Source organism: Oikopleura dioica, chromosome XSR (assembly GCF_907165135.1).
Source record: "Oikopleura dioica chromosome XSR, OKI2018_I68_1.0, whole genome shotgun sequence".
In the NCBI taxonomy this organism is placed as follows: Eukaryota; Metazoa; Chordata; class Appendicularia; order Copelata; family Oikopleuridae; genus Oikopleura; species Oikopleura dioica.
The window spans coordinates 9,313,854-9,326,380 of NC_137294.1; the positions used below are offsets into that span (position 1 = coordinate 9,313,854).

Consider the following 12,527-nt stretch of genomic DNA (forward strand, 5'->3'; position numbering starts at 1 on the left):
TGTATTTGACGAATAAATCTATTAATGCTTTCTTATAAAACCATGAGATGCATAATAGTAGTAAAACAGGGTTCATCGCATGTAAAAGGTTCGAAACCTGACTACTGTAACTATAACAGATAGATATACAGTGATTTTGATGAAAAAATGTACAGTATTTTTCAAGTTGATTATAAATTATATTAACAAATGACGCAGCTTTGGTATTAAAGAAAAAGCTGCATGTAAGGTATATGCTGGCAATAATTCGACAACGAAATAGTATTAAATGCTAGTAAGGAATGACTGGCTATTCTGTAGTAGTGGTAAGACTGTTTTAAATATACAATTGGTTAAATTTGGCGTCAATATATATTTCAAAGATGTAAGTAAAGATATGATTTTCATATTTAGCAATTAAATATATTGTAAACTCAATTTCAGTTCAAGTACTCATATTGGTGTCAATTGTAGCCCAACCGCAAGCGAAAGATAAAGGAACTTAGATATATTCAGGAATAGAAGATTGTGGGTCTCAAGAAATATGTAGATATATGCAGAGAAAGGGTAAATTTCGATCAAAAGAAGCGCGATGATAAATAATGATAAAAATCTATTAACACCGAACAATATTGCAATTATAAGCAAGGATACACTATATCACACAGTTCCGACAAAAAGCTGAGTAGACCAACTAAATGACTCGTATGTCTTGTTTCAAACAACAATCAATTTATAAACTCAGTGCTCGAATGCTTTGTGTTTCTTCCTAATCATGCTCCTCCAGTTTCAATCAGAACCAACGATTATTCAATAGTAATTTTTTACCGCGTTAAAATTATAAATCACTTGGTTAAAAACTTTGGAATTCGTAAATTTTCTGGAAACTTCCAAATTTGATTTAGAACATTAAAAAACTTAAAACCTTTATGAGATCTTGACAACAAAGCAGGTCTCTTCTATGTCTTCCAGATTTTCGATTCAATTTTGACTGATATTGATAGATTCATCGCCAAGTAGATTCTTTAATCCCATAACAAAGTTTTCAAAACTAGAGCAAGGTAGATATATAGTTAGGTATATTTTATTGATGCAGGAGGAAATGAACTGCATGTGCAGAAGATACCAGAAAGTTGAGGGGCAATCTCATAGCTGCAGCGTCGTAAGGTCACGATAATTAACGTGCCTCTTGACATATTCGTTATGGTAGAAAACCAAGTTCGATCAGATTTTCACCATGGGAAGCAAAAATAGATTGAGTACTCCGTCTTGTGAGTCTTTAAAAAGCAACAGACTATCAGTTTGTGTTCAGGCAAGACTTTATGATTCGATTGTTGTATTTACAAAAGATATATAAGGCCAAAAAGAGGTCTTATGCATCAGCTTTTGGTTGGTTTAATTTAATAAATTATTTAAGCAATGCAACTATATAACTATATGTAAGTCAGAGCTGTGAAAACAATAAGCAATCTATCGTTTCATTTCAGGAATCAAGGAGATAGACTTTTGGATATTTTTGGTTCACTGCAGATCTTCATCACGGCAACTAAGAGTTATTCCAAGAGAGGATAAAACCGCTGAATAAATTTCCATAAGTCTGATGAGCCGCCGAATGGTTCATTTAAGATGGATAGGTGTTCCTTAGCAAGGAATTTTGATAAACGCGTAGTTTTCAGGCTTCTTTGTTAGACAAGATTATATTCCCTAAGATTCGCTTGCAGGATCGTATCTTTCACCGCAGCGAAAACAAAGCGGATATTCTCGGTGTCGGTAGCACAAGTAAAGTGGGAATAGATGATTTTCTCGGGGTCTGGATTAAGCTCGACAAACATCCCCAGAATGAACTCGCGAGCAGCCGTGGGGTCGCGGTCGTTGCCGGGGTACTGAGGAAAGTATGTCCGCAGGTGACTCGTCTGGATTTTTCCTCCAAAAGGTCCTTCTTGTTAAGGAATAAAATAACCGACGACTGATTAGGGTCTCAACTCGATACTAGATAAGGTTGATGAGTTGCAATGGTGTGAGACCGCGCCTGTTGAAAATATGGGTATTCTACAATATGTTGAAATAGGGTCTTGGATTCTTCCATTCTATTTTGACTGCTGTCTTCTGCTAGCACTTGGTCATACTCTGACAAGGCAACAAGGAACATGATTGAAGTCACGTGCTCGAAGCAATGAATCCATTTGCGACGTTCAGACTTCTGCCCTCCAACGTCGACCATTCGAAAAACGATCGATTCGAGGTCTGATTAACGGCTCATAAATTGTTCTAGTAAAACTACCAGAGAAAAATATGGAAGGACTAGATAATTTAGAGCCGTGGCAAATGGGTACTCTAGAATTCCAGTTGTGGGAACTCGAACACGAAGCATGTCTTCGTCTGTAGGAAAGTAATCTATCCTCGATATTCTATCGAGTTGGGAAAGGAAGAAGTGAGTTGAGTCTGATAATTGAAATTCTCGGCGTCTCTCGTAGCAAGCTCGGACTCCGTTGTCCCGCCAAAAGGTGCCGATTCTGTTCACAGAAGGATAGAATGCAGAGTGGGTGCTGATATCTCGAACACTTATTTCTGACAGCAATCGCGCCGCCTCGATATTTTCAGCGCGCTCGTACTCAATTTGAAGCTGAAAGAAAGACTAGAATCCAAAAGCCTAAAAATGGCCGAACCTGATGCATTGCTTTGATAAGGTTCTGTACGGATGTGAAGATATTTTGGTAAATGTACTTGAGTCCGTGTTTCTTGTCATCGTCAGAAAACCCATTGCCATGGATGATCTTCATTTGCTTGATGAAAGTACTTTTCCCTGACTCTCCTGTTCCGAGCAAAAGAAGCTTCAGCTCTTTTCTGAAACGCGAAGGTGAGAGCAGGCGTGACTTTGAAAGGACTCACCTAGCATCACGCTTTTGCTTCTTTATTTCCCTTTCAATTTGTTTGTTGATTTCAGCAGCGACTAGGCTCTCGTCAGAAGCGCAACAGACAAATTTTTGAAGGAATGAACACATTGTGTTTAGATCTTGGACGATGCTCGATGATTGAATCTGGTTGCTTATGCCATTCGGCAAAGGCAAAGGAACGGGTCGGTATAGCCTTCCCAGTCTAAAAACAAAGTTCATAGCGTGATTTGGAAAAGAGGGAATGTAGAAAAATATATTAAAAAGGCTGCAAAAATATTCAATCATAAAAAAGGTAAAAAGGAGTTGGGAGAAGTGCACGCGCTTAAAAATCGTCGTCGTCGAAGCCAGGCTCCATCATATGGTCGCTGATTGAGTCGTCGTCGTCGCCAGACATATCCTCGTCGTCGTCATCTTCATCATCATCGTTACTTTCGTCTTCGTCGTTTTCTGAGCTCTTGTTTCGATAGAACTTTTTGTCAAGCAAAATGTCGTCGTCGCTCTCGATGCTGATTTCGTCTTCTTCGTCAAAGTGCTGACGAAAGTAACAAATCTTGATTTTCTTTTTGTTCAGTAAATGTTACCTCTAATCCCGGAGCTTCTAATCCAATAGGCTCATGGCTGCTAATTTCTGTATTGATTAGGCCGGAATCTTCCTAAAAACAATACTCAAACGAGCGCGAAGAAAAATGGCTATGTTCACCTCTGCTTCTTCAGCTAGTTTCTGCTCTTCGTACAGCGACTCTAAATATACCGCATTTCTGAACTAAACAGGGCTCTTTCATTTTATTAGATAACTCGTTCGGGCTATTTATGTTGCCTTAATTCTATAATCTCTTCATATAGGATGCCATGCAGTGGCGTGTATATACACTTTATACCTTTCAATATATGTATACGAATACGCATCGAGTGTTGTCTACTCTCAACAAGCCTACTCTTTACTCTACTCACAGTGATAACTTTTTACGGCGCCGAAGAAAGAAAAATATTTTTCGATATTGTTCGAGTTTTTTACGGCGGCAAATTGTTTTTGTTAAAATAAATCTACTTGGGCGGCTATTTGGTTCATTTTCTCGACGAAACGAGCCACATTAGAGATCATCATCGCAATAAAAAGTGTATTGATTATATGTGAACCATATCGGCTCTATAATATGGCGGAAGTGCTGATAGGACTTTTCGAAAACTGCCAATCGATTGATTCGGCCATAAATTAAAGCATAAAATACTCAATAAGTCATCTAATGCGAATAGAAGAGCCTCTGCCTTTACAACATATTCATCGTAAAGTATCTTCAGATCGGCTTGGATTTCGTCGAGTTCATCCTGGTAAGCAGGGCTGGGATAGCGCGAATAGCAAGGGTAATCTTCTGATGTAAATATTTACCGTAATTGCATCATTTGTCGGAGACGCTTTTCAGCTCGCTCGATCTCTGACTTCTTCTTGTCGATCTTCGCCTTAATACTGCTGTCAGTTTTGAGGAAATTAAACGCGCCGAGTATGAATTGATAAAAGCTGACGAAATCGGAAGTACCTGGACCGTTGCCTCGTCGCCAGTAACCGAGTTGACTTTCTTGGTCGCGGAATCGGACACTTTGTCCGCTGCAGCAGCCGCTTCTTTCAACGCCTTTAAAAGATCTCTCAAAAATGCGAGCACATAAGGCGGCAACAAAACTAATAATATCTCTGAGCGACTAACCACATAATTTGACAAGGATGTCTGACACGTGGACAAGTGTCTCTTTTTAATGCCCGAGAAAGTAATTCAAGCAACGAGCTGAACTATTCAATGGCTTAGAGTTTTTTCACATTTTTACGAGGGGTTTGAGTCTAATTCCGCCTTAGAGCGAGACCCTGCCTTTTCAATAGTGGAGAGTTCCATGTGCTTCGCCAAGATCTGCTGTCTGCTTCCTCTCAATCTAAAACGCGGCTCAGCATCTTTGGCTCCCTCAATATAAAAAACGTCTATTCAATTCTTCTTATTCTATTTTGCCTAGTAGTTGGGGCACGGTTGGGGGCTCATACTACGTGATTTTATTGGCTTTAGATAAGTGATCGTCGAAGGGCAAGTCCAACAAACGCATAAACGTGCCCTAGGGAAAACACACTGTGTTGAGCCGCGCGTGCCTAACCTCAGCGTTAAGTGCTTCGTACAAATTCGCTCCCGATCTGGACATGTTTGCCACTCGCTCTCTACAGAAGACATGTAAACAAAAGCAACATTTTTTCGCACAAAGGGTTTAGCATTTTTGTTTCCTTGCCTGAGCTCTTTTATAGTCGCATGGGAAATGGTTCCTTCCAGCGAATGGCCAAGCTTATTCCCATCGATTGGTGGGGTCTGGATCGCTATAAAATGTAACTTGAATTTGTACCCAAATCAACATCAGCTCGAGGCACCAGTGTCTCTTCAAGAGCCCTTGCCAGCTCAAAATATCGTTAGGCGCTCCAAAAAAGGTGAATCGAGCGCGCCAACTGGTAATATGAGAACTGAAGCTTCGCGCAAATAGAGCTCGATCGATTATTATACCTTCGACCAAAATGCTGATTAACTTGAGCAACTCCTTTACCGCATATCCGTCCGCTAGATACAGTCGTTTTGTATTGAGTCGAATGTGCTTCGAATTGGATGCTACATTAACAAAATCTACACATTTAGAGTAAACATTCAAGTTTAGCTTTAGAGAGAGAGCAATAAATAAATAACCTCATCCCCACCTCACCGCGAAACTCTTTCTTATCTAATTTAGCGTCCGTTCCTGCTTGGTGAGAAAAGTATTCGCGACGAATTTGATAAGAGCCACGCGATCGTGTTCGGTATCAATTTTTTTCTGTTCAAGAGTGACCATTTTCTCCTTCTATTTCTCTCAATTTTAACGTCTCTGGCGACTTAATAAAAAGATCAAACTTTCCGGAATCATTGCTCGTGGTTCGTATATTTCTGTCAGCCAAATGAGAAGATCTTCGATTCATATGTAAGTATTTTTATATCCTAGCGAAATTACCAGCAGTGAGAGAGAAATTAGATTCGCGGAAGGAGTCCATTGAGACGATTCGAGGGTATCCCAGCATTCGCAAGTTTTCTGTCAGTAGCCGCAACTCTCGATAAGACATTCTACTACGTTCGGAAAGTGAGTTCTCTCGAGTGGGAAATAAAGCGGGGCGAAATTGAGTGACTGGGGCAAACGCCAGTGAGCCCAGCGAGCCACAATAAATGTTTTCTCCGTAGTTGGTTAAAATAGAGGTTGAATCTGAAACAGCAAAAGCTGGGCTCTAATCAATATCACAACGTAGGCGCTTGCTGAATGAAAAAAAAAAAGATATTGAATAATTATGCGCGCGGACTAAATATGAATAACGACAGCAAGTGTTGGACTCAGGGACGGCGTTCACAATTTGTCTTCATTTTCTTCTAAACCGTCGCAAACAAATCCACAAAAAACATCTGTAGCTTTTCCGAGCGGCTCTGCGCTCGAGTGGCCGAGTCAAGTGTTTGAACTTGGAGATATTTACTCCCCAAATGATAAGTTATTTTTTTACGAAATTAGCATCGCGCGCAATCGCGCAAATTAATTAACGCAACATTTACCGAGGTGGATTTATTTTGACTATAGTCGCCGCTCAAAATGAACTGGGGGAACGTCTTTAATACATTAGAGTCGGCGGAAAAGCAGTGTCTGATAAGAGCGGCAAAAGGCAAACTAATTAGTTATTCATCTAGCTAGCGACTGGCTCGAACTCAGAGGCAGTCAACTTTGGACGCCAAAATAGCGATGAAAAAGAATCTGTTAGGGCGCGGCGAAGACCAAGTTCAGCGGTGTAACCAGAAGCCATATGAGAGTCGGAGGGTTGTCTAATAGCTCCGGTGTATCCTAAATTAGTTATTATATTGGGCCACAATCTCGAAAACAGTCATGGCCGTCTTATTTACGTAAAACGTTTAAAGGCAATCAGTCTGTCTACCTAATTAATTAAGCTTTAATCAATAATAATCAGATCATAAAGCACGCTGATCTCGAACTCAGCAAGATGATTTCTTAAAGGGGCATTTTATGGGTCCTCACCGGCTTTGAAGAGTTCTTCGGATGATGGAACTGGAACGCCGTCGTTACTAAATACGATTGGCTCATATTTGTAGGACTCAGTTTTCTTTTCTTCGTTTGCCGTGAACGAAACTGTCGTCTCTACTACATCTTCACGATTAATGATTTTTTCTTTGAATTTGATGATGGAAGAAATGTCTTCCCCGGCTTCAAGCTTCTTCAGCAGCTAAAAAGTCATCTAATGCAAAAATAACGATGACTGAGGACAACTTACGAGTTGCTCTTCTCTCAGTCTCTTTAACTTGTTCTCTTGTTCCACTATCGCTGATTTCATTTTCGCATCTTCAATGTTTCGCTTTTCAAGATTGATCTGTTCGTTAACAGTCGCACGCTCTTTGTCCTTTAATTGGGCTCACGCATCTAAACTAATCTTGATTGGCGTTATTAATTCCTCATTTGAAACATCTCAGGTGAGTGAAGCTTCGAGCCCATGGCCGTTTTGCCGAGTTTCGCTTGATGTCGCTTTGGTTGTCTCTTTTGTATTTTTCAAGGGCATCAAGCGCGCATGGTTTGTTCTCCATTAACCCTATAATTATATCTTCGATCTCTTCGAGATAGTTATTGTAGTCGAACTCAGAGCTTAAAGAACGCCTTAGATTTTGCGAGGTCACTGAAAAGCGCACCTGAACTCCTCAGCTCTGCGATTGTACACTTTCAGAACTAAATAGGGCCGTCTACGGACACTTCAAAGAATGGGATCTATTTTTTATGAAAAAAAGACCGAGCCTTTCTTCCGCAAGTGCACTTCACGGTCGATCATCGGGTCGTCAAACAACTGAACTCTGAAGCTGGATCTCTTCAGATTCACGCCACAATCATAGCACGGCGCCTGTCCACGCGCGTACTGTAAGTTCACACAAGACTCGCACAACGAGTGCCCACAGTTGTTCACCATCAGCTTCATCGATGGATTTCGGTAAGATGTAGTTTTACAGCGTGGACAGGTACGTTCTCTGACCATTTTAGACTTCTGAAAAAATAGACTCAATGCTAAAGTCGGAATGCTGGCAGCGCAATTATTGCACTTAAAAAATGAATCACCTGAACTGTGCTACAGAAATTATCTAAGTGAATGGAACTACAACTGTGCGGAATATAAATCAGAAGAATTAAAGGGCTGTTCATCAAAATAGTTAGTCTTTGAGAATCGCGTTTCTGATAACTGGATTCTCTTTCAGAATTCTTGTGGCTTCTGCAACTGTTTGAGCTCTGGAATATTTTAAATACAAATCGAATAGCCAGTTTTAGACACCTGTTTGAAGACAAAAGAATCGCTCGTGGTATAATATTGTTCATAGGAGTGGCCTTTTTGATGTGGAAAGTCTCTTCCTCGTTCAAAAGCGCATCTTGCACAAGATAGAGAAAGTAAAATTTACTGTTTGAAATTACTAGATTATTCTATCCGATCCAGGAAGGTTGTCCGTATCGTGGATTACTTTCAAGATCGAGGTGAACGCCACATCTTTTTTGCAACTGGCGAATGTTTCAACGATCCCAGTTCCTCGCTCGAGCAACTTCGAGTTGGAAACTTTGACATCAATCATTCGGTTCTTAGCGACCTTGCCTTGGTATGGTTATCTAACGATCAAGTTAAACTTGGAAGCAAAAGTTTTAGATGACTATTCCTTTGAGAACATGGCCACCAGTAGAGCCCGCATTCAAAATGAGCTTGAACTGGAGATGACGAACGAATTGCTGAAGCAACTTGATTAACGACGAAGCTCCTTTCAGCTCAGTCAGTTGGGCGTCAGCTTGATCGAATAGTAGGAACGATAAGCTCATCGGGTTATCTTCTGGCGTTGATTCGTCTTGGATTGTAAGACATTCGCCAGATATCTTTCGTCTTAATGCCTCTGTAGCTTTGGAGAATTCGTCGCTCTCAGAAACATTCACAATAACGTGGAGATTTTCGTCGCTTTGAGTCCTTTCACTGCAGTCATTAAATGAGATTTTAGTCTCATCGATGTCTTTGGTGAAAGATTCGAGACTCTCTCTATTGTCCATAACTTCCCAGCCTTTAAAAATAAATCCTCTGACATCGTCAAATCGCGATCCGTAAGTCGGTGGACACTCGCTCGCATCGATGAGCCCAAGGACACCAAACTCTTCTTCCGCCAAATACCTGACGGAAGCATCCAATTTAAGACTTTTACCAAAATGGTCAATCAATTTCGCGAGACTCGATGAATTTTTCACTTAATTTTATTGTGAAAAACATGAATAAAAACAAAACATTATGTTATAAATATCGTATTATGGTCTTACCATAAAGATCAGAGATTGCTTGACCGAACGCCCCCACGATTTCTTCCACGACTTTCGCCGTGAGTGGAATTTTATCAAAATTGGCTGCCAATGACGCTAGAAAGGCCGAATGGAGCGAAATTAATGTACCGGAACCGCCTTTCATTCGGGAACTTCCAGAGATGGTTTCGCCGCCCATGACAGGTGTAACGACGATTCCCTTTTTGGATTCTTTCACCCTGCGCGCAATGTCCCTGAAGTTTGGCCGGGCAAGTTCGACAGGATTATGCCCAATTAATATAACTGCCGAGTAGTCATCTTCGTTCAAAGCTTTCTCTAGCTGCCCTTTGACGTACGGTGCAGAGAGACCACAGGTAATACCAACGAAAACAGCCTTGCCATCCGGCTTATATTTTTGTGACTTTGCAAAACTCTATCCAGGTCAGAAGCACCTAGCGCAGGCTGATCTTCGGCGAGCTCCTGCGAAACAAACAAAGCAGCATCACCACCAGCCATTAAATATTCAAAGCTTGCTTCTTTCGAAAACTCACGTCGCAAAATTCTATTGAATATTCTGGTACAAAAGAAAGCTAGTCGACCAGACGTCCCACAACCTCCAAGAACGATTTTATCGCCGCGAAGAATGGTCTGTGCGAAAGTATCTGCCATCGCGGTCAGACTTTGAATCACTTCCGTCGATTCGAAAGACGGATATCTAGGCTTACCGGACTGAAATTCGGCCAATTTTTCTAGGGTAGTCGGGGGGTCCTTTGACACATATTTGGAATTCTCAAAAGCTGGGCTTTCATTTGAGCCCAAAATCAAGGGGTCTGGGTCATGCCTGAAAGCCAAATTTTGGAACCGGAAGTTCCCAAATAGGCACTAGAACTCTTCGATCGATATTTTCGATGGGTTTGAGATCTCAAGAGCAATGGAAAGTAGATGAATAGAAAGTGTAGACTCTGAGCTTTCTTTAGAGCCATTAAAATCTTGCCGCCCTTGGGTTGAACGCCCTCTAGTGGCCAGAGAACTTGGAAATATGGGTATTTTTCGACAGAAACTCGGAAAAAATGAGAAAAAACCTCCAAGATCAACCGTGATTCAATTTTCTTAGACTTATTTATTGTTTACAGTTATTTAAGAAACGAAATAAGTAGGTTTAGAATTCGAAAATTTTGAGTCGAAACCTGAAGTTTCCAGACTAAAACACTGCCGAGGTCAACTTCTAGGACCACTAGAGGGCGCTAGACCAACGGGCGGCAAAATTTTATTGGCTCTTAAGAAAGCTCAGAGTCTAAGCTTTCAATTTCACCTATTTTTCAAAGCTCTAGATATCCCAAACCCATCGTAAAAACCGGTAGAAGAGTTCTTGTCCCGAATTTGGAACTTCCGGTCCCATAATTTGCCTTCCGGGCATGACCCAAACCCCTTGATATGGTGCCCAAATGAAAGCCCAGCTTCTGGGCTTTCTAACACTGTATCATATGACCCCCAACTAAGCTAGAAATATGGGCCGAAATTTAGTCCGGTAAGCCTACGGATATCCTTCCCATCCCTTTATTATTTCACTGTCAACTTTCTGTAGAATATCAACGATTCCTGCACTTTCCGCAATGTCAATATCATCGGAAAGAGGATTGAATGCTTCAGTCGGACGCATGCTAAAGTAAACAAGGCTAGAATCTCTTTTAAATTCACACTGTTTTCTAAAAATGGCAGTGAATAAATGGATGCTAAATGGAGGATGGCAATGGACGTAATTTCTATTGTTCAGTTTCTTTCGCTTTCTTTGCTGGCTGATCGGCTTCACTCTTTGTATCCGTCTTTATTTTTCGTTTGGCCTGATTAAAACTTTATATTTATTCTTCATCGAAACCGTCAAACCGTGAGTTGATTAACTGAAGACTGCGCTGGCTGAGCAGCACTGAGACCCGTTACAGTGGGAATGCTAGTGATTGGAGCACCTAAAATTATTTCTTTGAAAACTCCTTGATAGTCATTAGAATTTACCGGTGAGTGTCTGCTTCATCATATCCTTCAGAGTCGACTTAACTTCGTCGTACTCTTTGATTGCGAGTTGGCAACCATCGATTCTTGCTGCTACCTCGGGAAGGATCTCTTTCAGATCGCTGTGCTCCTTCATCAGCTTGCCAGCTTCTTCAGCACTAGCATCCGCTAGCTTTTTCTAAAGAGACGATATTTTTTTAGTATCGCTTAAATCTTACCTTGGCACTGGCTTCAAGATCCGCCAGTCGAGTATGCGCCTCTTTGAATGATTTAAGTGCATCTTGAGGCATTTGGAGCATTTCTTCCATAACTCCGAGCTACAAAAACTCGATGATAAGTTATTTCAAATTAAGATTTTTACTTCATAGTACGAAGCAGCAACATCTCGGCCATTCGGATCGAGAAACTTCTTTTGAATCTCGATTAAAGTTTTTGTATCTTCGACTGATTCCTGGAATTTCTCATCTTCCATTTTGAGTTCCGATAGATCTCTCAAACAGTCGCAAAGTCGAAGCTGACTTTTCTCGGTTTCATGTTTAGCGAAGATAGTTCGTGCTAACTCGAGCCATTCATAAGCCAGCTCATGGTCAGAGATTTCATCACTCGTTCCATCGATATCGTTAGAAGATGATGGTCCTGGCTCAGCACTGGAGGGCCCCGGTTGATCCGAATTCGCAGGCTCTTCGTTAATTGATCCGAGAGCGGGAGCGTCCTCTTCATCATCTTCATCATTTTCTGGCTTTTCCGCCGGAATTTTACTGCCGAAAATATCACTGAAATGAATTAATTCAATCGCTGCAGCAGCTAATTATTTACCTGTTAGCCAGTGAAACCTTCATCAACGCGTTGCCATACCAGTAACCACACTCGGCCATCGTCCAGTGCGTCTCACCCCGATGCTTGGCGATCAACTCGCAACACTAAATTTTTGGATGCATGATGCATCTGATCATGGACCGTATGTTCTAATTACCTCTGACAACGGCTTTAAAGCCGCTGAGTGTTTGTTGAGCAATGCTGAACGCCTTCCCTCGCGGTACAACGTTTCGATTTGTTTGGAAACATCGATAGCTTCCGAACTCAGAATATCCTTATCAGCTAATTGGAAGGGTTTATCTTGGAAAGAAGGCTCAGATTCGCCGCTTTCTTTCTTCTGCGGAACTACGTCTAAAAATTGTTAAAATATAGTAATAAAAACCAATTCACCGTTTGTAGTTTCCTTTGATACTTGGATGTTAGACGAGAGGACAGTGACGTTTTCTTTATTATCGGACATGCTCTGAATTGCCTATTATTGGAACT

The 12,527-nt window shown here is 41.1% G+C and overlaps 5 protein-coding genes across 5 annotated transcripts; all 5 read right to left on the reverse strand.

The window, feature by feature from the left end:
• Positions 1-50: 50 nt before the first annotated feature.
• LOC145707542 (guanine nucleotide-binding protein G(q) subunit alpha-like) lies at positions 51-3,098 on the reverse strand. The gene is given in 5 exon segments (XM_081785088.1): positions 51-1,897; positions 1,900-1,945; positions 2,009-2,602; positions 2,646-2,823; positions 2,869-3,098. Coding segments are annotated over 5 exon segments (1,275 nt in total). The 5' UTR covers positions 3,093-3,098; the 3' UTR covers positions 51-1,664.
• A 15-nt stretch (positions 3,099-3,113) lies between these two features.
• On the reverse strand, positions 3,114-5,988 carry LOC145707544 (clusterin-associated protein 1-like). The gene is made up of 13 exons (XM_081785090.1): positions 5,877-5,988; positions 5,784-5,833; positions 5,631-5,702; positions 5,402-5,489; positions 5,136-5,220; positions 5,002-5,067; positions 4,733-4,793; positions 4,409-4,501; positions 4,261-4,331; positions 4,140-4,212; positions 3,574-3,636; positions 3,455-3,526; positions 3,114-3,405 (listed from the first exon to the last, which is right to left on the reverse strand). Exons 1-13 carry the CDS (start codon positions 5,983-5,985, stop codon positions 3,196-3,198), a joined length of 1,113 nt encoding a protein of 370 aa, XP_081641216.1. The 5' UTR covers positions 5,986-5,988; the 3' UTR covers positions 3,114-3,195.
• Positions 5,989-6,154: 166 nt separating this feature from the next.
• On the reverse strand, positions 6,155-7,944 carry LOC145707547 (CDK-activating kinase assembly factor MAT1-like). The gene is made up of 6 exons (XM_081785093.1): positions 7,701-7,944; positions 7,598-7,634; positions 7,409-7,553; positions 7,189-7,314; positions 6,936-7,140; positions 6,155-6,743 (listed from the first exon to the last, which is right to left on the reverse strand). The coding sequence occupies exons 1-6, from the start codon at positions 7,933-7,935 to the stop codon at positions 6,589-6,591; spliced, it is 903 nt and encodes a 300-aa protein (XP_081641219.1). The 5' UTR covers positions 7,936-7,944; the 3' UTR covers positions 6,155-6,588.
• A 26-nt stretch (positions 7,945-7,970) lies between these two features.
• LOC145706834 (glucokinase regulatory protein-like) lies at positions 7,971-10,878 on the reverse strand. The gene is made up of 6 exons (XM_081784281.1): positions 10,795-10,878; positions 9,240-9,651; positions 8,595-9,169; positions 8,377-8,533; positions 8,227-8,314; positions 7,971-8,183 (listed from the first exon to the last, which is right to left on the reverse strand). Exons 1-6 carry the CDS (start codon positions 10,876-10,878, stop codon positions 8,108-8,110), a joined length of 1,392 nt encoding a protein of 463 aa, XP_081640407.1. The 3' UTR covers positions 7,971-8,107.
• A 32-nt stretch (positions 10,879-10,910) lies between these two features.
• On the reverse strand, positions 10,911-12,527 carry LOC145707543 (protein HGV2-like). Its single transcript, XM_081785089.1, has 8 exons — positions 12,432-12,527; positions 12,199-12,392; positions 12,042-12,145; positions 11,587-11,998; positions 11,444-11,542; positions 11,229-11,403; positions 11,103-11,182; positions 10,911-11,059 (listed from the first exon to the last, which is right to left on the reverse strand). The coding sequence occupies exons 1-8, from the start codon at positions 12,499-12,501 to the stop codon at positions 10,982-10,984; spliced, it is 1,212 nt and encodes a 403-aa protein (XP_081641215.1). The 5' UTR covers positions 12,502-12,527; the 3' UTR covers positions 10,911-10,981.

What these genes read in the sequence shown, in the direction of transcription:
- LOC145707544 (XM_081785090.1), bottom strand. Translation starts at nt 5,985, where the DNA reads ATGTCTTATCGAGAGTTGCGGCTACTGACAGAAAACTTGCGAATGCTG. An exon ending in GCGACGAGGCAACGGTCCAG is followed by an intron (nt 4,332 to 4,408) that starts GTACTTCCGATT and finishes AGCAGTATTAAG; the next exon opens with GCGAAGATCGACAAGAAGAA. An exon ending in AACTAGCTGAAGAAGCAGAG is followed by an intron (nt 3,527 to 3,573) that starts GTGAACATAGCC and finishes TATTGTTTTTAG; the next exon opens with GAAGATTCCGGCCTAATCAA.
- LOC145707547 (XM_081785093.1), bottom strand. Translation starts at nt 7,935, where the DNA reads ATGGTCAGAGAACGTACCTGTCCACGCTGTAAAACTACATCTTACCGA. An exon ending in AGTGCACTTGCGGAAGAAAG is followed by an intron (nt 7,635 to 7,700) that starts GCTCGGTCTTTT and finishes GGCCCTATTTAG; the next exon opens with TTCTGAAAGTGTACAATCGC. An exon ending in GACTGAGAGAAGAGCAACTC is followed by an intron (nt 7,141 to 7,188) that starts GTAAGTTGTCCT and finishes ATGACTTTTTAG; the next exon opens with CTGCTGAAGAAGCTTGAAGC.
- LOC145706834 (XM_081784281.1), bottom strand. Translation starts at nt 10,878, where the DNA reads ATGCGTCCGACTGAAGCATTCAATCCTCTTTCCGATGATATTGACATT. An exon ending in TCGTTGATATTCTACAGAAA is followed by an intron (nt 9,652 to 10,794) that starts GTTGACAGTGAA and finishes TGACCTGGATAG; the next exon opens with AGTTTTGCAAAGTCACAAAA. An exon ending in GCCATGTTCTCAAAGGAATA is followed by an intron (nt 8,534 to 8,594) that starts GTCATCTAAAAC and finishes TACCAAGGCAAG; the next exon opens with GTCGCTAAGAACCGAATGAT.
- LOC145707543 (XM_081785089.1), bottom strand. Translation starts at nt 12,501, where the DNA reads ATGTCCGATAATAAAGAAAACGTCACTGTCCTCTCGTCTAACATCCAA. An exon ending in AAGGTTTCACTGGCTAACAG is followed by an intron (nt 11,999 to 12,041) that starts GTAAATAATTAG and finishes AATTCATTTCAG; the next exon opens with TGATATTTTCGGCAGTAAAA. An exon ending in CTTCAGTTAATCAACTCACG is followed by an intron (nt 11,060 to 11,102) that starts GTTTGACGGTTT and finishes AGTTTTAATCAG; the next exon opens with GCCAAACGAAAAATAAAGAC.